The sequence below is a fragment of the Cyprinodon tularosa genome, unplaced genomic scaffold (assembly GCF_016077235.1).
Source record: "Cyprinodon tularosa strain WSP-4 unplaced genomic scaffold, ASM1607723v1 ctg376, whole genome shotgun sequence".
Classification (NCBI taxonomy): Eukaryota; Metazoa; Chordata; class Actinopteri; order Cyprinodontiformes; family Cyprinodontidae; genus Cyprinodon; species Cyprinodon tularosa.
The window spans coordinates 489,994-514,947 of record NW_024039092.1 but is presented as its reverse complement, the minus strand read 5'-3'; the positions used below and the strand labels follow the sequence as shown (position 1 = coordinate 514,947).

At 39.2% G+C, this 24,954-nt stretch overlaps 1 protein-coding gene across 5 annotated transcripts in view; it reads left to right on the top strand.

The window, feature by feature from the left end:
• The window catches only part of plppr2a (phospholipid phosphatase related 2a), a 112,032-nt gene extending 90,648 nt beyond the window's left edge, over positions 1 to 21,384 (top strand). Inside the window, exons 4-8 of one of the 5 annotated variants that reach the window (XM_038296730.1) lie at positions 11,045 to 11,165; positions 13,338 to 13,588; positions 14,800 to 14,976; positions 17,324 to 17,451; positions 20,262 to 21,384. In XM_038296730.1, the coding sequence (XP_038152658.1) occupies positions 11,045 to 11,165; positions 13,338 to 13,588; positions 14,800 to 14,976; positions 17,324 to 17,451; positions 20,262 to 20,328 (744 nt within the window). In that variant the 3' untranslated portion in view covers positions 20,329 to 21,384. Of the gene's footprint in view, positions 1 to 11,044; positions 11,166 to 13,337; positions 13,589 to 14,799; positions 14,977 to 17,323; positions 17,468 to 20,261 lie in introns of all 5 variants that reach the window. The other 4 variants (XM_038296731.1, XM_038296729.1, XM_038296728.1 and 1 more) reach the window with 4 other exon arrangements.
• The last annotated feature ends 3,570 nt before the right edge of the window (positions 21,385 to 24,954 follow it).

Below are 24,954 nucleotides of genomic sequence, written 5' to 3'. Positions count from 1 at the left end.
GGTGAATCCAGGGATGTCAGCTGGGTTCTTTGTTGGGCTTTCCAAAGTAAATTAAACACCACGACTTGTTTCAACAATCCAGGTCCATCATGTTGAGGTGGAGATGGCAGGCTGCAGATTGCATGGTGTAGTGGACAAGTTGCCCCCCTGCTCTTACGAATGGCTGTCGATACATCAGGCGAGTGACAACATCTGAACCTGTTGATGTTGTTGCAAGAATCACTTATGATGTTAACTCACCATTAGAGCTATGCAATGCTAGGCACATGGGTGCAGCCATCAGAGCTTTGTAGTTGATTTTCATTGGCATAGGTGACATTACTTGTGTTTGTAAGTGAGTGATGATCTTGCAGAAAACCAGATTTTAATATCAGTTTAAAATTAAGACAAAATAGGCATTGTAAACTCCTATTTAGCATCATCTGGAATGAGAAAGTTGCAAATGCTCCAGTTGCTCCATATTTTAAATCATGAGTCTGAAATTTCTTTACCCAACCTTTGACATCCTAAAGGGCCAGTTAGACTCCAGCAGGGTTTCACATTGAGCATGTAGCAGATATTTTTGATTATGCCCAAGATTGAAGTGTGGTCTCCGCTGTTATTCCACGGCAAAATGTAAGAGGGACAATCATGAACTGTCGGTCTAGATACGGCCGAGGCGGTGAGGAAGTGGGGGCAAGTTTGGGGACATGAGGGCCAAAAAGGTGGGGACCAGGTGGAAAAAGGTACCTAGCGTTCTTGTGCACCTCGTTCTTCTAGCTGGTCCATCTTCATGAGTTGTTTTCCACAATGGCGGTCATACAAACAAAACAAGCCGGTAAGGTACCAGACATGAAATACGCATAGTGTAGAGCGGATGTAGATTTGACCAATCAGAGGCCTCCTGTCTGCAGCACTGTCTGCGGTCACCTACAATTTCTTAGAGGTGCAGCAGAGTGTCTTTGGAAGGGGCGGGGGCCCATTTGCGTTCACTGCGACACTGAGTGCCATACACCAGAGGTGGGGGTTCGAGGGGTTTCTTTCATTCGAGGCTACACATATATCGTCTTTCTTTTTGGTCTCTTTGCTAATTGAGAGCCCTCCTTTTACTTTCTAACTGTTCTTCATATTAGGAGATGATAGTCATATCCAGTGTTGTATAAAGTACTGAAATCTCGGAGTCAAGCAAAAGTATAAGTACCTCTCTAAGATATGACTTAGGTAAAAGTCCAAGTCACTGACTGAAATGTTGCTTGAGTAAAAGTCTTAAAGTATCTATGGCTTGTACTTAAGTATAAGAATTACTGTAAATGTAATGTAGTGAAAAGTATAAGTAAAATGTAAGTGCAGTTTGAATGGCATTTTTTTTACATTTTGGTAAACTTTGAATGTTAAATTCACTTAAAATAATATACACAACCAAGTGTAGGATAAATTTAGACTGGCTTTGCAAAACAGGCGTATCCTATTGGTATTAATGAACAAGCCCAGGCAAGACCCAACTTTGTAGTCAGTAGGTGGGGTCAAAACACTTGCGTTTCTCTCGCTCTCTCTCGCTCGTTTTTTTTTTTTTTTTTTTTTTTACTCAGTAACTAAACCAAACATTGAAAATGTATCGGAGTAAAAGTATGCAATTAAGTTTGTAAATCTAGTGAAGTAAAAGTGAAAGTTCTCAAAAAATGTATACTCTTGGAAAGTATAAAGTACTCTAAAATATACCTAAGTACAGTAGTGAAGTATTTTTACTTCGTTACTATACAACACTGGTCATATCGCCCCTTAATATGAGAACTAGCTGCTTTCACTGCACTTTTCCCACATATATGTGCAAATAAGGAGGTAAATGTGTTTAAAAACACTGTTTCTGCTTATATTATGCCAATTAGAAGTCAGTGTGTCGGCATGATATTAGTGTAATTTTTAATAACTTCCAGTGTAACCATTTATGCTGAAATATGATGGACAGAGCCCCGGGGGAGGAAGCCAAGATATCAGGCAAGGGTCAGATATGTTCTTAAAATAAAAACAACCTTAGGGGCTGGAATTTCAACGTAGTTTGGACAAATGGGGTCTTTTAGATTTCTGCCTCTTAGATTTCAACTTTAACATTTTCTAAAAATCACAATTTCCTTATTTTATAATTCCACCTAATAATAATTCCATAATTAAAATAAATAAATAAACCAAACGAGGATTTTCTGCATCCATTGTCTAACTAGCTTGAGAATTGTGCCTCTTTCTTGTTCCCATAGTAACTTGATGGAAATAATTACTGCAGTCATTAAAATGATCTCCAGAGCTCTAAGGTTTCCTATACAATAGTTTTAATCTGAAATACTTGAATAAACTTATAAAAATGTATTTTAAATTTAAAAACAAAGCTACAGAATCTTTTCAACACTTATTTCAGCTATATATCAGATAACTTCCCTATTGGTTTAACAGCATTCCTCTGTTTTAGTTATTGTTTAATTTCTTGTGTAAATCCAGTATAATGTGTGCTCAAAAACCATGTAGTTTACTCCACTTGTTGGTTTGGGGAAAGCAAAGGAATATTTCTCACGGAGTTGATTAAAATTTTCAATTACCAAGCTTAAATCATAATGACACTGAATGCTCTTGTAATTTTCTTCATTTTGCTTTAGCAGTTATTTTTGACTATCATTTTTGATCTTCGCCATTAACAACTCATCTTGATTTAGATCTACTTTGCCCTATTTATTAACTCTTATGTTGTGCACAGCCCCTCCTTATGGAAATAAAAAAAAATTTTTGTTGCTGTGTGTCCATAGTTCAGTTCAAGCCAGTTTTATGACTGAGCGGTATCAGGCTACAGAGCTGTCAATCAACGAGGACAGGAGGTCACACTGCTTTCCTCTTGCATATTCACCTCATCCAAACTGTTCATATTCAGGGAATATTATCTCCTGTGATAAAACTCTTAAATATCATTATATTTTGACAAAAATTATGTGGCAGAACTGATGTTTATACTGTGAACTTCTGTGGCTACAGCCGGAGGGTCAATCTGTCTGAAGGCTGCTCCAAACCACAATCCAGGCCACTTCTAAATCAACAGTAGTCGGTTTATTTACTGTCCAACTTTCATAACGTCTAACAATAAATTGACACAGACTGACCAGTGTAATACCTAAAAGCCATGAGAGAAATATTTAAATGGATAAAATATTGAACATGGGTTGTGCGAGGATGCTTGGACTTGTAAAATACTTTTTTCAGGCTGAAAACTGCCTAGAAGAGGGGCGAGGGTCAAGAGGCATCGAGACGAAAGTCGCAAGGATCAAAATGGGACATTTAATAAAGATATGTAAGATGAAAGAAGAAGATGTATTATAATATAAATATTACATTTAAATTAATGCAATAAATAGTCAAATGTAATTGTAAGATTTTTGATAGATTGTAAATTATAAATATTTTATTTATATAAATAAAAGAAAAAAATACATCTTTATTTTTATTGGTCACCTATCATAACCTTATTTTTTGTGGTCACAAGTATAAAAGGGTGCCAAGTACATTTTAACTCTGCATCTTAACTTAAAATGCACTTTGATGTGTGGACCACTAAGAGGTAACATAAAGGAGACCGCCTGAAATCCGACCTTCTGGTAAGGGACTTAGGGAAACTTTGATCTGAAGCTAAGTACCCTCTTCTCTCCTGCCTCTCAAACCAAAACCAAAGCAGATGGCAAAGATCAAACTATCTTCATCCTATTTTTCTATGAGTTCTGAAAAGAAAAAGAGATACCAGTGACTAAATAATTTTCAGTAGATTTTGATAAAGCTGCTATTGTCTCTTTATTTCACATATTTAAATGGTTTGATTCCCGGCTCAGACTGAACAGCCTGAGCCGAATAGTGTGGAGGAGCACAGAAGCAGTCATTGATCCTTAGATTTACAGTTTGGTCACATTGACTGAGTTGAACTTTACAGCTTTAGTCACATATTTCCTGATAATTAAGACACAAAGCTTTCCACATACTGTACGAACAAAAAAAACTTATAAGAGGGAATATATTTGACGTGGTAACTAAGCTCCAATTATTTAAAAGAGCCTGATGCATACTTGTGTTTGGAGCTGTCACCCCTCCTGGCCTAAATAAAAGTAACCAGGGACAGGGTACGTTGTTTAAAGCTAAATAACAAAAATTTAGGTTATTTCGATATTTGAATAAATTTTACTCTCTTTTAAATGCTGAAATAAAAAGCTAGCAGGCTCGCTTTACCATCCTAGTATTCTTGAAGTTATGACAGACTTTATCTTAACAGCAGCTATATTCTATGTTACATAATATTTTGTGCAGGTGTTCACCTGTCTTTAAAAGCTTACAGAGGCTTTTCTTTTGTCTCTGCAATACATTCCTAAAGTCACATGTCTTCAGCTGTAGAAACATGGCATAGGAAAAAAAAATCCTCGGCTGAACAATCTGTTTCAGGAGTTTTAGCTCATGTAAAACGTTTAAATGTGACCTAGTACATGGATAAATATGGTAACTGTCTGTATGTATGGGTGTGTGTGTGTGTGTGTGTGTGGGTGCACGTGTCTAGCCCTCAGTGTGAGGACCATTTTTTCCAAATTCGCCATCAAATTGAGGACCAGTTGTTGCAAAGTGAGGACATTTTGCTGCTCCTCACATGCTATTTTGTTAATGGTTAGGTTTAGGGCTAAGGTGCAATTGGTTAGGGTTAGGTATGCATTGGTAATGGTTAGGTTTAGGGTTAGTTTTAGGGTGAGGGCATAGAGAGGGTTGAAAATGGCTGATAATCAATGGAAGTCAATGGGAGACAATACATTGTCCTCACTACGATGGCAGAAGGAGTGTGTGTGGGTGTGTGTGGGTTTGTGTGTGTGTTTGTGGGGGGGATGTATCTATCGATGAATGGAATAATTATACAGCAAACAAAATAAATATTGAAAACACCACCATATTTTTCTGTTAATATATCTACAGACATGCTGTTGACATGACATTTTCACCAGATGACGATAACAATGCATGCAATCCACACATACAAAGATATCAAACCAGATGCCCAGAAAGTTATGTCTTATAAAGTGAAATGACAAAGGGAAATCTCAAAAGCAGCAGTCCCCATGGAAACGGCACCTATTCTGCTTTTAATTGCTTAAGAAATCCTCTCAGTGTGATGATGCCCTGTTTATATCTGATTTTGCAGCCACTAGTTTACACCCCTTCGACTTTGATTTCATGGTCATGTTAGTGTTTAGTGTTGCCATGGAACACCCAATGAGGTTTTATGGTTTTAATGGAAGAAACCCTTTAGCTGGGCACGCTGTTCACAGCGCGGCTACTTCAGCCAGGTCCCTACAGGGTTTTAACACAGGGCTTCAATGGAAACACTGTTGTCCTTTCATATTGCTTGAACCGTCCTCTTTCATTTCCCTTTTGCTCTCACTCCCCAGGCATGTTTAGTGGCTCAGTCACTGCCAAAATCAGGCAGAAATGTAGAAATATGTTAAGTGTGCAGATTAAGCTAGGCTGATGGAAAACAATCAGTGATAAAGTGGGTGCCACTGCAGTCACAGTAGGACATGCATATTGCCAAAAGGATTTTACAGGTAATGCGTATTTGTATTATAGAAAGCTATTCAATACCTAGAGCTACTGTGGGTTTAGGGCGCCCCATGCTCGTAAGCTTCACAGTTTCATCCCATTAAGAAATCCCCAGTTAATACAGGCTGCACCACTTAGCAACATATAAAAGAAAATGAATTACCTGACATCACTTTATGTCAGAGGATTATTTCAACCAGAACAATAAACACCATGACTCCAGAGAGCTGCATCTGATTTTAGATTGCAATCAAAAACTTAATTGCATATTTTGGCACACATCTTTTCTTTAATTATTATTATCCATGGATCTGTGATGTTTTTAATGTTTGAGAATCACATACCGGATTAAAAATAGCACTTAACTGAAGCATTATCCAGTTCAAGTTTGATCAGTTTAAGCATTTTAAGATGATGATGATAGATAATAGACCAACAAACTTACTTTCCCTAGCAGATAATTATAACTGTTGCCATGTGGTTCCGCTTGCCACTTGTACATTAAACATTACTGAAAATTATTTAGGTAGTAAAATTGTATACAACGGACACGCAGATGGAAAGGGAGGTGAGAAAGAATGAGAATAAGAACTAAGGGGAGAGAAAAAGACTGAGACAGGAAAGAGAGCATGAAAAGTGACAAAATAGCCAAAATAGAAGATATACAGTAACCCCTAGAAGTCTGCTTCCACACAAGTTTGAGACGAGAGGGACAGAAAACAGAACATCAGCAAAATCCCTTAGATATCAATGTATGTTGAAGGCAAAACATGCTGATTACAAAATATTATTCAGGGTGGTATATATGTATCTGTAGCTACAGCTTAGTTTAGTAGTAGTGTGTATCTGTTAACATCTGGAAAGAGACTACGTATGCATGGGCAGCCTCCTGTATAACGGATTTACAAAGCTTCTTTAGAAGAAAATATGCTCAATAGGAGGTGTTGGTGGCCACAGACTTGCCCCACTTGGCCTAGGACCAATAAACACAGAAGGACACGAGGACCTGTCTCCTGAGGAGACAAACCCCAAAGGGGCCCAAACCCTGATGGGCTGACCCCGGAGGTCAAACACTTTTATCTACGCAAAGCGAGCCAATGGGCTCCGCTGGCAGGCGATCATTCCCAAGGTGGTCCCGGGTGGGTCTGAGGCCCAGGGGGGCACCAAGCACAAGCCAGGACCTAGCAGTGCTTGTAGGAAGACACCAGAGCAGGTAGCCAACCTGCCAAAGGAGGATCCTGCCATTTTGATAAACCCCCCTCCAAGCTGTCAAAGATGAGCTATTCCTGATGCTTTTAAAACTTATATGCATTTTTATGTTTAAGTTAAAGAATGGAAGATCAGCACCATTAATATCAAATGATAGAGACTGTTCTACATCTAACTAGGACTCATCTTGGGCTGTTATTTTGCCATTTACATATGTATTGTAGCCTATTTGCTTTGAAGTGATGAGAGAAGTAGGGCCCATGTAATCCTCCTTTGTCTTTAGTCTTCTAGCTAATACATGGGGGTTTATGTTTCCAGAGAAATTCGGTAGTGGAAGATTTAAACCATCCTGGTTTTCTTGGAATCATGGGAAATACTGTAGATAATTTATTTTTAGCAAGAACATCTTTATTATTGAAGCAGCCAGGCTCAGACTGGCAACGATTTTCGGCCCTGGCATTTTTCCATCTACAACGCCCCCCCCCCAAAAAAAATAGAAGCACCTTCAAATGCGTGCGTCTCAAATGTGAAACACAATACCAATACACATTGTGGATTAACCGATCTATCTTCAACCATCACCAAGACTTCTATAATGCGGTTTAACTGGCTTTGGTTATTAACACGGATGCAACATGACTGCTGCATAACGTCCGCACTTGCACGAAGCGAGCCAGACACCCTTACACATACTCACACAACCTTGTTCAGCGTAAGCCCGAATGTTGTAAAAAAACAAACAACATAAAGCAATACAATATAGAGGCAGACAGGCAGTTCTTCAAGAATCAATACATGAAAGCTCAGCGGTGTGTAAACATTTACTGCGAGTCTAGGTGGCATGTGGGCAATGAAATGGATTAATGTAAACTGATGCAAAACCCCATCATGCACCGCAACATAATTTTGCAAAATATTCAAACACAAATTGGCCAGATATAAGAGGAACACCGTAATTTGGTTTAAAGAATGAATTTTAGTATTATTATAATTTACAGTTTAAAGAAATAGAAAATTCCACCATGTGTCAACCGTCACAGGGATGTCCATGACAAGAAGGGCTATATATACTGCATGCATCATTTAGGAAGTTAACATTGTAATACTTCTTGAGCTCCTTGAGTTATTTACTATCACAGGTAGGTGCTTCGGTGAGAGGGTAAGAGAGTAAGTGTTTAAGGAGGGCCGGCCCTCACACGCTGAAATTAGGACCGGCCCATTGGGCAGATGCCCAGTGTCACAGATTACCAGTCTGAGCCTGGGAGCAGCCCTATATGGGTAGGGATTTCCATCTAGTAAGATAATTTTACACTCTTTTAGTTGTGGGATGTGGTTTACATTTATTAAATCCACTAATTTGTGAGAGATATTGATGATTGATGATTGGAGCCCTTTTAAAAAATGCAATTATTGGAGGGATTTTTCGAGCCCCACTCCCACAGACTGCCACTCTGGGTTGCTGAGGAAAGACTCTTAACCCCACACCACTTCCCAGGTCCCACACAATGGCAGCCCACTGCTCCGAAAGGGGATGGGTTAATTGCAGAGAGTTCATTTTGTTGCTCTGTACTTCTGACAGTGTAATGACACAAACGCTGGGAAAGCTGTCCCTTCGTTGCCCTCCGATGGACTAGACCTTACCAGGGTGTACCCCGCCTCTCCCCTGTAGACAGCTGGAGATTGCACCTGCACCACTCTTGACTCCAGCTGGGATAAAGCGTGACAGAAAATGGATGGATGGATGGAATCATGCTTAAAGCCTGTGCTTAAAGCCTCATGAGATATTGGTTAAAAGGCAGAGTTATAATATGTATTATTTTTAACATATTTTTATTTTTAACATATACATTTTCTAACCTATTTTATTTTAAATAAAAACTATTTAGTTTTTTTTTTTTGTTTTTTTTTTCGCAATCCCTGTATAGCTGCCCGTTTACCTTAGGTGTCAAGGGAGGGTGAAGTTGCTTGAGGAACCAAAAATGCAGAGATAACTGAGGCGGAGATAAGTTCTTGTAGTTTTGATGAAAACGTGAGGCAAACATCCAAAAATACTGAGAACTAAAAAAAACAGTAGACATCAGAGAAAACGCACATGGGCTATGCCTTTTATTTTTTCATATGATTTGATTAGCATATCATCAAATGATCCACAGTAAAATGATGCAACAATACCACTGTTCAGCATAGATTTTATATTTAGGAACAAAGTTTATCTTGATGGTTTTGCAATGGATAATTTGATTTTAAATAATATTTTAAAGACTCTATTTGTCTCATTTGATCAGAAATCAATAACCATTTAGATAATTGGGTATCAATACAATGTGAGTATTCCTGCGGTATTAATAACTTTGGTTGCCTTATTAACACCAGGGACACTCTAGATGGCCGATGTGTGTTTTTAGCTATGTTATGTTTAGACAAAGAAGGTAAAACATGAAGGAGGACATTGTTAAGGACTCTTCCATCATATGAATTCAATGTAATGAACAGATTAGAAAATACATTTAATATTATTGAAAAAAAGTTTGTCTTAACTTTATAAAGAAAGCTCAAAACATGTTAGCACTTGGTTTTGCTGGCGTTGATTTAGGCTTGGCCTGCTTTAAAGAAAACTAATTAGTTTGTAAATGACAGTAACACATTAGTCATTACTACGCTTTGAACTGGTTCGTTATTTGCTGTATATAATTAAGGACTACAGAGGTAGTGGTGCAGACACCACAGATTCAGTGACACAATTCCTACATGGAAATGTTCTCATTGAAGGCTAAATATTGCTGTGATTTGCTCATTATGTGTGAAAAAAAGCTTTAACAATGTTGGTTGGAAGCTGGAATTTAAAGAAGCTCCACACATCATATTAACACTTACTGACAGCTTTAATCGACACTCGTTCTTCACTTTCTCAGGACTATAGTGAGTTTACTTGCATGGTTTACGATTTCTCACATAAAGTCAGTTACTAAGTCTGCCTCTCATCACCTGAAGAACATTTCCAGGATTAAAGGACTAATGTACAAGTAGGATCTTGAAAAACTCAATATCCATGTAACTTTAACAGAATTGATTTCTGCAACTGTTCCCTCGTAGTTTTAGCCAAAAAAGTCCATCAGACATCTGCAGCTGATCCAAAACGCTGCTGTCAGTGTTCTCATTAGAAATAAGAAAGTAGAGCACATCAGCCCAGTTCTGAAGTCCTTTCACTGGTTCCCTGTACCTCAGCGAATAGACCTAACATACTTCTGTTAGTCTATAAATCAATGAATAGACCAGCGCCTTAATACAGAACAGATTTGTTGAGGTTATTCAGTAATTAAGTGAAAAGCATAAGAATTTTCACTTAATAACTGCTAAAATGCAGTCCACATTCATTTAAACATGAAAAAACACTAGCAATGACAGGCAGCTATGAAGTAAATTATGCTTTTTGCATTATAAGATTCTAGTGTTGAACATGTTGCTGCATGCTAACAGTACTTAAAAATCTTTTTTAATTAGGTTTTTGTTCTTTTACTTGGTTCCTAAAACTTTGTCTTAACAAAAACGTACTTTGCATTTGGTTAGGTTTAGCTGGATAAAAAATTTTACTAATAAAATACTAAACAACTGTGTAAATGAGTTAAAAGAAGGAAAATGAAAGGCAGAATTACTTTGAAGAGAACATAATAGACAAAAAAAGACACGTTTTTGCTTGAAGTATGATTAGAATATTTTCAATGCAAATTTTATTGCACATTTTGCCCAAAATGTATGTATCGTTCCAAATAAACAAAAAGATGGTGGCAGTCCGAGTCTGGACAAGTTTTAAGCAAGCTTCTGACGTACTGCCAGCAAGCAAAGTACAATACAGCTAAAACAATAGCACTAGTTAAACCATAGATGATTATAAACCATAGCAGGAAGACATGAGAAGGGAACACCTTCGTTAGAGGCCAACAATTCCCTCTAACGACCCCCCTTTCAGAGACACAGACAGGTATGAGGTATTGCAGGCTAACAAAGAACCCAAACAACTCCCATTCCAAAGGGGTGGATCCATTCATCCAGTTCAATGTGCATGTTTTCTAAGCCAAAACAAGGCTTTGTTTTTGGTGCACTCTATAAAGCCTCAAACCCAATGCTATTCTGACATTTTGAATTATAAAGCTTCCTGGATGGGAAGCGAAACATCTTCAAATTTGGATACCAAGTCCAGTGGATTGTTTTTTAACTTTTTGGGATTCATATTTCTTTGTTTTACTTTTATGCACAGATCCTGGTTGGAGAGCTTTGTGCGTTCTTTACCAAGGCAGAGGGAACCCAGGAGAAGACCATAGTCACAGCAGACTGCTGCTACTTCAACCCTCTGCTCAGGCGGATTGTTCGCTTCTTAGGTGAGAATGACTCTGTCCACACAAAAAATATATGATATGACATTTCACTTCTTTTTTCTGGTCCCTTCATCCACAGTTGAGAAGAAGTTAAGAAAAAAATATAAATTCTTGCTGGAACTTCTAAACTACGAACATTTTTATGATCTTAGCAGCAGTGCACCTGAAAATAGTTGGCCTGACTGTTTATAATTGTCTATAGAAGTCCTGCTTCTAAGGGCTTAGTCTACTCCCAACATCACTATCACATAAGGACTTTCTGCCATTAGCTCACTCTGCTTACCTACAAAGGCTTTCAGATAAATTAATAGCACTCAGTAGACTTGACATATTTCCCTTCTGTGTTTTATACAGTGTTGGGCACGTTACTTTGAAAAAGTAATTAGTTATAGATACTAGTTACTTCTCCCAAAAAGTGAGTTACTCCACAATAAAAGTAACTAGTTACTAGTAAAAGCAAATATCTGATGGTCTTCTAAACCCCGTCGGATAGTGTTCCCCCTGACGACATGGAACGGTATCTGATGGTCTTCTAAACCCCTGCAGATAGTGTTCCCCCTGTCTAACATGGGGGAACGCTATCTGATGGTCTTCTAAACCCCTGCAGATAGTGTTCCCCCTGTCTAACATGGGGGAACGCTATCTGAAGGGCTTCTAAACCCCGTCAGATAGTGTTCCTCCTGTCTAACAGGTGGGGACGCTATCTGAAGGGCTATTAAACCCCGGCAGGTAGCTTTCCCCTCTTCTTAACATAGCATTAGTAACGCCGTTACTTTCAACACCGTTACTCCCATCATAGCTTTTTTTTGTACTTTCTTTAATGTCTAAACAAGACATAAGTGATCCAGGATCTTATGGAGCAAAGCAAGCCGCATTTTCCCAGCAGAGGTGCGAAATGAAAGGCCTAGTCCACGATCAATTGAGAAAATCCAGAGAATAAATGAAATGCCTAGAGAGATGCGTCGGGTATAACAAAATACAACAGGAACAGTGGTGAATCTGTGAGTAAATACTGCCAGCAGATGACCAAATATTAAACATTGCTTAGGTCAACTAATGATCATACTATGTGCAAACATTCCTTTCAGGTATTCGGATGAAAACTTGATATCTATTGTTTTATTTGAATATGAAGGGCGTGCAGGCAATACAATAATTCATGGGTGTGGGGAGGAGGTTGCTTGTAAAACCTGAACGTATCTCTCCAAAGTGATGCTCTGTTCATCAAGTGTTCCAGGCAACTGGATGTCAGAGAGCGCGCAGTGTAGTCGACCAAAATCCCGGACGATTTTGAAATTATCGCCTGACATTTTTTTAGGTATGAAAAGTAGGACATATCTGGGAAAAAGAGGACGTCCGGTCACCCTACCATATCAACAATTTAATATTTCAGTCAGTGAGTGCTTGTTGCTCAGATGCGTCTTTGCTCAGTATCAGTAGTTATTCAGTAACTTTCTTTTACCATCTCATCTGGTTCTGAGACGAAATTGGGGAACAGCCAAGATAAAATCTAAAAAAAATGGTGTCAAACTTTGTGCTATGTTTCTGCAGCAACAATTATATTTGTGCTGCTACTATTTTGAAGATTAATGAAAACTTTCAGAGGTCAACGAAGGTTAATCAGCACCCCCACCATCTTCAAATTAAACAAAACTGGTCAATTAATTCAGCTACATTTATGCTAATGGGACTATATATCTTCTTATCACAGCTATATTGTGAGTGAGGCTTGAGGATGAATGAAAACATAAAGAAACAAGTCAGCATCATCAAAGATAAGGCAGCAACACTCCAGTTTGTCATTCTGTACTGTTACAAGAAGCTGTTAATTGGACGATTAAATGGGCTGTGATCCTAGAGGTAGAAGATTGAGGATCCCTGCAGGGACACTTCCATGAATATTAACAAGCTTGCAAGTTTGCATCTTGAGCTGAGGTGAAGACTACTCTGACAATTTCACACCTTGACTGATAATAAAGTGTTGGAGCTATTTTAAGGAGAGGGGGGAAAGTATCATCTGTTTTATCTTTAAGCATGTGTACAAGATAAGATGCTTATCACAAACATTGAACTTGCTTTTATTTCTTCTCCCATATGCAGAGATAGAAATCTTTAACATCTTATTACCTAATCCACTAATGCTCCCATCGGATTCTTGTGTTTTTTTCTACATAGGCGTGTATGCCTTCGGCTTGTTCACCACTGCCATTTTTGCCAATGCCGGCCAGGTGGTGACGGGAAACCAGACGCCTCATTTCCTGTCCGCCTGCCGACCAAACTACACAGCGTTAGGCTGCCAGTCAACCATGCAGTACATCACAGAGCGCCGCGCCTGCACAGGCAACCCCTTGGTTGTCATGTCAGCACGGAAATCCTTCCCTTCTAAGGATGCGGCACTCAGTGTGTACTCCGCAATGTACACAGTGGTAGGTCGGAGCACACTGCTAGTTAGTTAGTCTTCTTTGTTGTCCTTTAGAAAAAAAAAGAAAAAGTTTATTGTTTGAAAAATCTGTAAATTAGGGCAGCCAAGAAAAAAAAAGTAAACTTTTATTTCAGTTTAATATGGGAAAAAAGGAGGAATTCTGAGTTTAATCTGGAATTCTAAATTTTTTCTCAGAATTCTGACTTTTTTCTCATATTTCAAATTTTTTTCTCAGAATTCTGACCTTAATCTCAGAAATCGGATTTTAATCTAAGAATTCTGACTTTTTTTTATCAGAATTCTGACTTTGATCTCAGAATTTTGAATCTTAATATAGATGGTTGTTCCGTAAAAATTTAAAAAATATCCACTGGACTTGGTTTCCAAGATTTGAAGACGTTTCGCAACCTCTCCAGGAAGCTTTCTCAATTCAAATGTCTGGATCCGCAGTGAGTTTGATAAGACTTTGTCTTATATTGACAAAGCCTTGTATCGCTTGGAAACATGCAAATGAACCGATGAATGGGTCATTTGGTTCCATCGTTAGCCTGTAATATCTGAAACCTGTCTGTGATTCTGAGGGTCAGTCGGTCGGTCGGACTCAAACTCACTGCGGATCAAGACATTTGAATTGAGAAAGCTTCCTGGAGAGGTGGCGAAACGTCTTCAAATCTTAGAAACCAAGTCCAGTGGATATTTTTTGAATTTTTACGGAATGACTATGACCTGGATGACTGAGAACCTTCATCAGCTTAATGTAGATGGGCACCATGAAGGAAGAGATGTGGGAGCACTCAGCTTCACTGCCAAAGATATGAGTTGTTTGGGAGGGCCAGAAACACATTGGTGGAAGACAGAATTAGGCAAGTTTTTACGTGCCCAAGAGGTCCCTGGTGATGCTATTTCATTAATGGAAGAGCAGAAGGTGATTTAAAAACGAGACCTAGTTTAGTCTGTAAAACAGACATGGCTACGGCTTGATGCCAACATGTTTGTTAGCTGTCAGAATTTAGTCCTGAGATTAAATTCAGAATTCTGAGATTAAAGTCAGAATTCTGACTTCTTTCTCATATCATACTGACATTTTTTTTTTCAGTGGCCCTAATCTTCTTCCGTAGTTAATAAATCAAAGATTTTCCCTGTTTTAATATCATGTATTACCTTGTATGACTTTTGTGCCTTACTGCTCTTTCTCTTTTGAATGGCCCTCTGCAGATGTATGTGACGTTGGTGTTTAAAACCAAGGGTACGCGGCTCACCAAACCCACCATCAGCCTCACTCTGTTGTGCCTGGCCATGCTGGTGGGAGTGGTGAGGGTCGCCGAGTACCGCAACCACTGGGCCGATGTGCTGGCTGGATTCTTCACCGGTGGAGCTATTTCTGTGTTCTTGGTGAGGCGATAAATGTAGATTTAACCCTTTAATCTCTTAGATTTTCTCAAAATTAGAATCACAGGTATGTGTGGTAAATGTTGTTTAATATCTATCGAATAACACCTGCCTGTGTGTTAGAACAACAGGTGAAAGTGAAATTCAAGCTGAAGGTTTAGTCATAAATCTGCACACAAATTGAATAAATTTATATCAGCTTTCATTCAAGATTTTAAAATGTATTAACAAAGATAATTCAACTCCATGTTAAACATATTTCAGTTTAAAACTCTTAACTGCACCCAGCAGCAGACTGGCGATCTGTCCAGAGACTACCTTACCTCTTATCAATAGATTGTCAGAGATAGACACCAACCCCACCGCTACCCTGAGACAGTGGGAGAAGATGGATGGATGGATGGATGGATGGAACCCTTATCAATAAAATTAAGCAATGATATCACTCTTCCATATTGATTTTATTCTTGAGAACCAAAGTTTTTCTTCATAGTTTGGAATGAGGTAAAATTGGCATTTAAACTAAAGCCCCATTTACACTACCCCTCTGAAAACCGATTCGTGCCGAGCTCTTTTCCTTATGACCGTTTACATATCACCCTAGCACGGTTCCTCGCCTTATAGTCATAATCGACGGTACTACTGCTCTCTAGAGGTAAACAGTGGCGTCAGGTTTAGGAATTTGCCCTAAAATCGAAGAGTTGATGGTTTAAGCCTCAACTCCGGCTTTCAGTGTTATTATATCCTTGGTCAAGACACTTCACCTGCATTGCCTACTGATGGTGGTCAGAGGGCCCGGTGGCGCCAGTGTACGCCAGCCTTGCTTCTGTCAGTGAGCCCCGGGGCAGCTGTGGCTACAATGTAGCTTGCCACCATCAGTGTGTGAGTGAGTGTATGACTGAATGTAGTGTTAAGCACTTTAGTCAAGTTTCCTGACTTGAAAAAGCCCTGTATAAGTACAGGCCATTTACCATTTTAACAAGCAAATCAACATGGCGACGCCCATAACATTTAGGAAGTTAAGTTATAATTGTGATATTTTGTTGTTTGCGAAGAGTCAGGCAAAAATAATTGTCTTTGGTGACCTTACTTGACAGAGTTGGCTTTTGGAAAGTGGATATGACAAACAATAGTCTAATCAGAGCTTACAGACGCAGGAAATAACGACAGCCTTTGAGGTTCATCACTGGAATCGCTGAATCATCACTGGAAATCTGTGGCACGACAGAGAAGCTAGTATTTTTATTAATGTCTGAAATTCCATGATTACGGAGGGTGACTCTAAGGAGATGACGCGGTCTGCTCACACGCTATTTGTTATCTGAGAACCGAGCCGAAAATGAACCGCACCGAGCCCTACTGATGAACTAGTACCATGTAAGCGCGGTTCAGTTGTGTCCAGAAAGGTCCATAAAAGTCCACAAAAAACGTGTCAATATTCCTCCATACTGCTCGTCCAATGTATTCCAAGTGTTCTGAGTGGGTAGCGTCCATAATTTACTCGAAACGAAGTCATTTAGAATGTTTTTAGAGCATAAAAAGTAGTGTATAGGATTTCCTAAAAGCGCGTTCACGCGGCAGACCAAACCAGACGAAAGTGCGCATTCAGCATCTGCTCTGCTGATAATGCAAGCGTAGAAGAAGAAATGTGCTGTTTACCTGTGCAAAGAAAGAAACAACGAAAGAAAAATGTCTGAGGACTTCAGTGTTGAGGAAGAGCATGAGTTCTTTGCCGAGCTGAATGCGCTCTTTCGTCTGGTTTGGTCTGCCGCGGTTTCCGTAGACTCGTGAACGCGCTTTTAGAAAATCCTATACACTACTGTTTATGCTCTAAAAACATTCTAAATGACTTCGTTTCGAGTAAATTGTGGATGCTACCCACTCAGAACACTTGGAATACATTGGACGAGCAGTATGGAGGAATATTGACACGTTTTTTGTGGACTTTTATGGACCTTTCTGCCTCGGGCACCATAGACCTCCATTATTTGAATGTCAGCAGACAGCAAGAAGCCTCCCAGATCTCCAGGTGCATTTGAGATATCAAAAAAGTACTCCAGAGTGTTGTTCAGTATGGGGGTGAGAAGAAAATGAAGGCTAATCATGTTTTAGGTGTACAATTCCTTTAAGATGTCTTCGTCGGACCCGGTACCTCTTTTGATGTCAGATTTGAAAAGCTGAGGTGTCGCTGTTGCTTTGATTGTGTCTCTGCCACAAGTCTGGCCCAATTTCTTCCAGCAAAACTCAAAGCGAGTTGACACAAGTCATGATTTTCAAATGACTAATCAAAATGTTCGGGTCAGCGAAAGGTAGTATCTGGTCTGACTTTTTTTTCTCCATCGCTCTACAGGTGACCTGTGTCATTAACAACTTCCAACAGTTTCAGCCAAGCCTGCCTCCACTGCAAACACAACGCCCTGAATCAATGCTGGGCATGCCCATGGTGACACTGCCCTGTATGGAAAGTCCACTCGAAAAGTTAAGTGGCCCTCAGGTAAGGGTGGGTGTAAAGCGAAACTGTGCCCACCAAATGGCTGAGATAAATCGTTATCCTCCCTTTTCCTGCACTCTAACAAAATAAGCATGCATGCAGCCTATGAATTAGAGACCCGAATGAATCATTTCAATCTTTGCACACTTAAGCTGAAAGCTTAAAAAACTCTGCAAAGATATCCTTTGTGTGAACTAAGGCAGAGGATGACTCATATCTTAGTAAAACTTCACATCAGTCCTTACAAATAAAGGGGAAAACCTGGCAAATCTGTTAAAAATCCTATATCATGCAAAATGAATTTTTTTTTTACTTTCAACCTTACCTAGAGACTTTTCAGCATCAACAACTTCATATAAATGTTACTTTTGATCAACGAGTCCTCTCACCCCCTTGGAGAGATGTTCTGGAGCATTTAGGAGCACAAAGAGAGAAGGCGATAATGAGAAAAGTTTTAATACCTACTGGTGCCTTCATAGAACCCCTTAACAACAACAAAAACCACCAATTTACAGCCTTTGCTCATCTGACTTTGCGCAAGAAATTTCCCTGGTGAGCAACAGTAGTTCAGATGGTGGAAAAATTTACAGGGCAGGTGAAAGGCTCATTCACATCAGCTAATCTGCTGGTTGTTAAGTTTCACTGTAACATGGAGAATGTGGATTTTGTAGAGTGCTTTATTTCTTTTTGAAAGCCAAACAAAGTCTAAGGCAGGGGTTTCTCTAGATCAGGGGTCGGCCACCCAAACTGCTCAAAGAGCCATGTTTGACCAAAAAAACAAAAATAAATCTGCCTAGAGCCGCACAAAAGTCTTATACATGCCTCTTATGGAAACACGGGCTCTAAGTGTTTTATCCCACTATAGAAAATGACTATGTGGGCTTAAATATATAATAAGCATTCGTGATTAAATCTTCATCCTCGAGCAAATGAGCATCAGAGCTCTACCTGTTCGATCTGTGGACGGTTTTCGAACCTTGCAACCAAACTAGCAGCAGTAGTGGAGTTTGGAGATGCAATCCACTTCTTAAATCTAAATTTGCCCTCCTCTAATTTATCCAGAAGTTCTGCAGTCACCATTTTTCTCTCCCTCCCAGCTTGGTTGTTGGCTGCATATTTAGCTTACCTTCCCTGGAAATGCTTTTCCAAATTTTTATTTTAATTTTTTGCCAACCTCTCATTACAAGGCAAAAATGCGGGCAATCCTTTCCGCATTGATTATGAAAGAAAATGATACGGTCCATCCTTTGAATCCTCTTTTCTCATCAGCTATCTTCCTTTTTTCCCCTTTGGGATCCATGGTCCGAGACACTCGAGCAGCTTTGTTTGCCTGGCACTGCGCAGCGCTGGTTGCAAGTTATGACACCCACTTAAATTTATTTATTATACAAATGTTTACAGCATTGGAAAACATATTTATTTTTTGTTTGACCTCCTGAACACCATATTAAAACAAAAGAAAGAAAAACTTGATTTTCAGAAATTTTTGAAAAAGCTCCAGGGCAGGGGAACGCTAAAGAGCCGTGGGTTGCCGACCCCTGCTCTAGATCCACAAGATCCTCTATTGATGCTTCTAGCTGTGGGAGTCCAGGAGCTACAGCTGGATCACATAAGCTTCCCGTGGAGCAGTTCATTGTTCAGAGAGATTGCCAGATCGGAGGAGAGGTAACGATTAGCTCTGCAAGCTAATGTTGGGAGATCGAAGGGGGATAGAGGAACATCGGAGAAGTTCACCAGGTGGAGAACCCAAAAGAGAGAGTTGGCAGCGGCTGACCAGTGTCTGCACTAGATCGAAGGAAGGACAACATATGATGAATGATTTAGTAGTCCTTCTAAGGCTAAATTGAAATTATTTCTTATAAATCCGCCTAAAAACCTCTTAAGAGAATTTCCAACTTGATCTTTTGTCCACATTATTTTCTCTTTTTTTCCATTTTGACTGAGAAAATATTTTCTCCAAAGAACTCCTTTACGTCATAGCTGCATCTATTCCCTGATTGTTTATCTGCAATTGAAAAATACAGAAAAATTTTGTTTTCAACTCCAGCGAATATCGCTTTGCAACCTTCGAAGGTCCACCGGCACCCTCCCTTCATTGTATTCGCTTCCTTCCCCTCCCTTCATGTCCCAGAGCTCCTAAAAACATAAGGACGATGTAAATCATTCACTCTGGCGTGAAAATCACCTTTAGAGTGAACTCACCTGTGAATTGTAGTTGGTGCTACGGTCATATGAGAAAAGAGCTGAAATTGTTAGCCTTCATTCAAAACATGTGTGTTGCATTACAGCATACATCTCCCCAAACACACCACCCTCAGTGATAAGCATGGTGGTGGCAGCAATATGCTACGGAGATGAGACATGGTGCTCAGGTTCACTTTAGAGTTGTAGGCTGTTGCGGAGTAAAAACAATAAATAAAGACACAAAAGGACTTTTGTTATTCGTTCAACTCTTTAAATGAAGAGGCAGGAGGCATCATATGCATTCATTCTGCTTTCCTTGTCACTGTTGGGTTAGAGGGCCAGACCTCCTGGCATGCGTCAGCAGTCTGACAGTGAAAGAAGGCGGTTCGCCCTCCAGGACTAACAGACAGTAAATGCCCATGAAGGTTTTATCCTCTCCTAAAAAGGTCTGAATGACCCAAAGCGTTTCTCAAAGGGGTGCTCACGTCTGAGTGGCTGTGTGAATGTCTTCCTTCCTCTGTGGTCTGTCTTTGTCACTAACCCTCACCTTACTGCTTATTTTCCTCTGTCTCCCACTTTGTCCTTCTCCTCTCAATCCTTCACTCCCCTCCAGCATCCTGCACTCTCTGCCTCCCCTCCGCCTTTCAATGCCTACATGCAACCATTCTAACCAAACCTGAACCCTTTTTGTCACCGTTATCCCTCATTATCTCTGTCTTATTCCTGTTCGTACATCCTCTCTTCCTACAAACTCATTCTGCACATTGCATAGGATTATTCTTCTCTCCACCTCCCCCTTTTCTTTCCCCTCCACCCTCCCTTCCCCACCTCTCTCTCCTTCTCACTCCTTTCTCTACCCCTGCAGACTTCGCGGGAATCTCCATTCACAGAGATCACATGACCATCAGCCCTATCGGTTCCCCGCCACTCCCGATGTCCTCGTACCGTCTCGCTCCATTTCCAACGAAGTCTAGACCAGCCGGAGCAGCACTCGCCACACTGCGCGGCCCACGGGGCTGGCCGGAGCGCGACGCTGCACCGCTCCTATTCCACCCAGGTCTAGACCCTGTACCACCTCCAATTACTGCCGGGGAACCGATAGGCAAACTTTAAGACTTTTTTCTTTTAAGGAAAATACTGAAAACAATCAACTGAGAGCTGCATAAGCTCTCATCAGTAAATCACTTTTATACCTAATTAGTCACAATATTTTTTTTTCTTCTGAGGGAAAACATCAAACTGTGACTTCAAAGATTTTCCACCTTTTTTTGTATCATTGAGTTGACACCTGCAAAAAAAAAATGCAGGATTTGACAGCTAGAAGTGACGGTGCACTCTCAATACAAACAGGAAGGTGCGCCGCCAGGAGGTTGCCACGTTGGACCAAAGACGCTCGCTTCGGGAAATGTGTCAAACTGAGAATTACCTATTAAAAAGAGAAACTTTCATCTGAGCAATTCACTCAGAAACACTCAAGCACTTGTTTTTTCTTTTCTTTTTTTTTGTCTTGTCGTAATCTTTTGGGTATCCCACTCAGCTCTGCATGGGGTCCACCCTGATCAAAGCACACATTTCAGCTAATGCAACAGACAAAAGCAAACAGGAGAAAAGTATTCTTTTTTCAAACAAAGACAAGCTCAAATGGACCAAAAGATCAAATAAGCACTATGGAATAAAGGTAAGCTCCTGTAGGCAGACCAATAACTGCTTTTACATCCAGGAGCCAGAGGGTTTTTGTTGTTTTGTTTTTTTTCCATGCTGTATGTCATTTAAGTTTTGGTTGCTGTTTCACCGGTTTTGAAGATCAGCAAAAGGGGTTTCCCTTTTGTTTCTATAAACTCTCCCTAATGCAACATTTCTGACTGATTCACCTCACTGATCTGTATATAATGCGTAGATGCCACGAGTGCCGCACGTGGTGAGACAGTTTTGCTGAATTTGATTTGCACACTCCAGCATTAGCTCCTTGACCCTCACTTCATCTCCATTTAGCTCTCCCCCTAGTTAGAGTGCTATCATTTTGCTGTGAAATGTCTCCCCCTGCTGGATTACTCATGCACTAACACAAAGAAAAAAAACTGTTTTTACAGATCATGTGTGTCGACTGTTATTAAGCGCTATGCAAAACCTTTCATTCTCCTTGAACATTTTCACATTTATCTTTTACATTACTTCCTTAAGCTTCAATATCGTTAATCAGAAAGAAAATCAAGATGATAATTTTAAGGTAATTTAACAAATAAAAATGTGAACACTGTATTTGTATCCACTCCTTTCATTCTGACACTATAAAATGAAATCCAGTACATTCATTTTTTTTAATAATCAATGAATAGAGTAAATGAAGAAGCAATAACAACATACATCTGAGAGAGAGAGAAGTCTGTTCCAACTTTGAAAGAGCTGCAGAAATCAATGGCTCAGTTCAGAGAATGTGTAAACATGAGAGGAATTAGACAACACATCAAGTTTCAAGGAAAACAGAAAAATTGTAATGTTGATATATTGTGCATCTCTGATTTGAACAAATCATTCCCTCTGAAAAACCTAGTGTTGGTAGCACCATGTTGTGGCCATGCTTTATTTTCCTAACGAAGATTGAGTCGGGTCAGTATTACCTGGCAGGTGAGCTAAATAGAGAATTCCTGGTAGAAAATCAGTTGGGAATGATTTAGATTGTGTGGCCCAGTTAAAGTCCAAACCAAAATCTACTTTATAATATCATGTAAATTTCTCCTCCGACCCCCAAAAGCTTAATGATTTAATCATAGTGAGTCTGGTTGTTCTAGAACGAGCTGATTCAGGAGGCTTTTTAGAAAACCCAAGAATCATTTCCATACCTCTCCTAAATTATGCGTCTCATAAAATACCAACCAAATCTCTCAAGGTTTGCAGTTATAACTTGATTAAAATGGCAAGAGTTCAAGGGATATGAATGCTTTTGCAAGCAACTGTACTCTAAAGCACAAAATGCACAACTATACACAGCAACACTTGGTGTTACAGTACCCTTAATTCTCTACATCCACTTTGTAACCCTGCATCTTGTATGATACTGTAAATAGAGTCATTTTTGTACTTGGCAGCATATTTTTTTTTTATTTTTGCTTGCTGAAATTTGGTATAAGCATATTATTTTATTTTAAAGCAGAGCGTGTATTCTGATGTGGCTGATTTACTAATGTCAACAGCAGATAGTTTGAGAAACACCTGAAACATTGAATCTACCTGTAATGGGAAAGTGTCCCATCAGTTCCTATGGTCGGGCCATTATGCAGCCCTGAGAAAACCTAAGTACACCCTATTAGCTCTCATAGGAGAGTGAAAGTAGCACATAGTTGCTGTCAATTAAATGCACCTCATTTATTGATTACCAAGAGGTGTTCGGACAGATTTCAAGAAAGGAGAAAACACTAATATGTAAACAATTTAATTCAGTTTATTTCTATAGCGCCAATTCACAACACATATCATCTCAAGGCACTTTACAGTTCAACCAGATCATCCAGTCATATTGATTCAAAGTTCTCTATCCAAGGAAAATCAGTTGATTACATTGACTCGACGGCAATCCCTCACACTAAGCATGCTTGTGGCAACAGTGGAGAGGAAAAACTCCCTTTTAACAGGAAGAAACCCCCAGCAGAACCAGGCTCAGTGTGAGCGGCCATCTGCTGAGGCCAACTGGGGTTCAAGGAGACAGAAGCAGAGATACAAAACGAAACTGACGACATGACAGGAAAGCATAAAGACAACAGCACTTACTTTAGAGGCTCATTTACAAACCATTTGGAATCTACTTATATGTAGAGAAATGTTTTCCGTTATTTATGAAAGCAGAGAACATGTTCCACAAAAAAAAAAAAAAAGAAATTTACAAACTGAAACTTTTAAAAAAAATAAGATTTTAAGAACTAATTTTTACGTGTATGCAGAATTTCAACCACTATTTATATATTTTTTATGTTCTTTTGTTATGTTTTTTTATAAACCTATTTTTCAAAGTTTTTTTATGGGGGTTTATTTTCACAAGCGTTTTTTATGGGAAAATAGATTTAATGAATTGCATTCTTGTTAAATCAGATTACACCAAAAGAAGATGTGTGATTTCCTCAGACGTTAGCGACAACGTTAGCGACCGACCACCCAGAAATGTATGGGACAAATTTTATAAGATGGGATTTGTAAAGATTGCAGTTAATAACAATAACAAACAATAGCCCAAAATTTCAAAGCTACATTTTTTAAAAGCACTTTCTTCAAATTTTCCCTTCTTTGTAAAAATCTTTGCTTTCAGCAATATTGGAACACATTTCTCTCCAAACACTGAATAGAGTTGTAAAATTAAATTTAGAGAGTCCATTTAATTAATAGAAAAAGATTGGATTCCTGAGTTTTTGAACAGAGAGTCAAAAACATTCCAGCTGAATATTGGCAGATGTTAGTCAGTTTATTTTCATCACCAGCTGAAGTAAAACATTTAGGCTATTTGGCATTTCATAGAAATTTTAATTGCATATCAAAACAATGTTTCTCTATTATCCAAAGGGTGAATACACCAGTATCTTTCTCTTTTAAAAGTAGGGGATCAAACAGCAGTAAGTAGTGGACCAGAAGCTTGATGCACAATTAGCATCAGGAGCTGCTGAAGAATCTGTGGCTCCCTGGTGAACCAAGAAATGTAGTAAAATGTAAGGATGTCATGACTGAAAGTAAAATGTATAGCTGAAATAACCCCCATCAGCACCACCATAACTGTCAAGACAGTGGAATAGTTTTTACACTCTTAATTCACTTAAACTCTTTCCGGCTTATAATCCTATGGAACTTTCCGTTCCATTAATAAAGCAGATCCACATTAAAACGATATATCATATAAGAACAGAAATATTTGAACACTTTGATTTAATAAGTTAGAGAAAATGTCATAGAACCAGGGCTGAGGCTCTTGCAGATTGGTACAACATCCAAAGTCCAAGAACTCAGATTTTTTGGTATGCTTCAACTTTTAAACTAAATGGAATCACTTCCTGTGAATTCTTCCTTAATAGATCTGTGAAAAAACTGTGTGTGCCACAAAGGGTTTTATATTTTAAGAACAGATGTTTCCTATTTATGTGTAGCTATTGTTAAGTGAGCTTTGCGTGCACTCAGAGGAACAACATGTTCCATCTCTCCACCCCTCAGTTTCTGTCTATTATAGAAGCTGCAAGAACTCATATCAGCAAAACAGTTTACCATGGGCTCAAAGTAATCCATCTTACAACCCAAAGTTGACTAAAATTTCTAAAGATTACCCCTGTTGG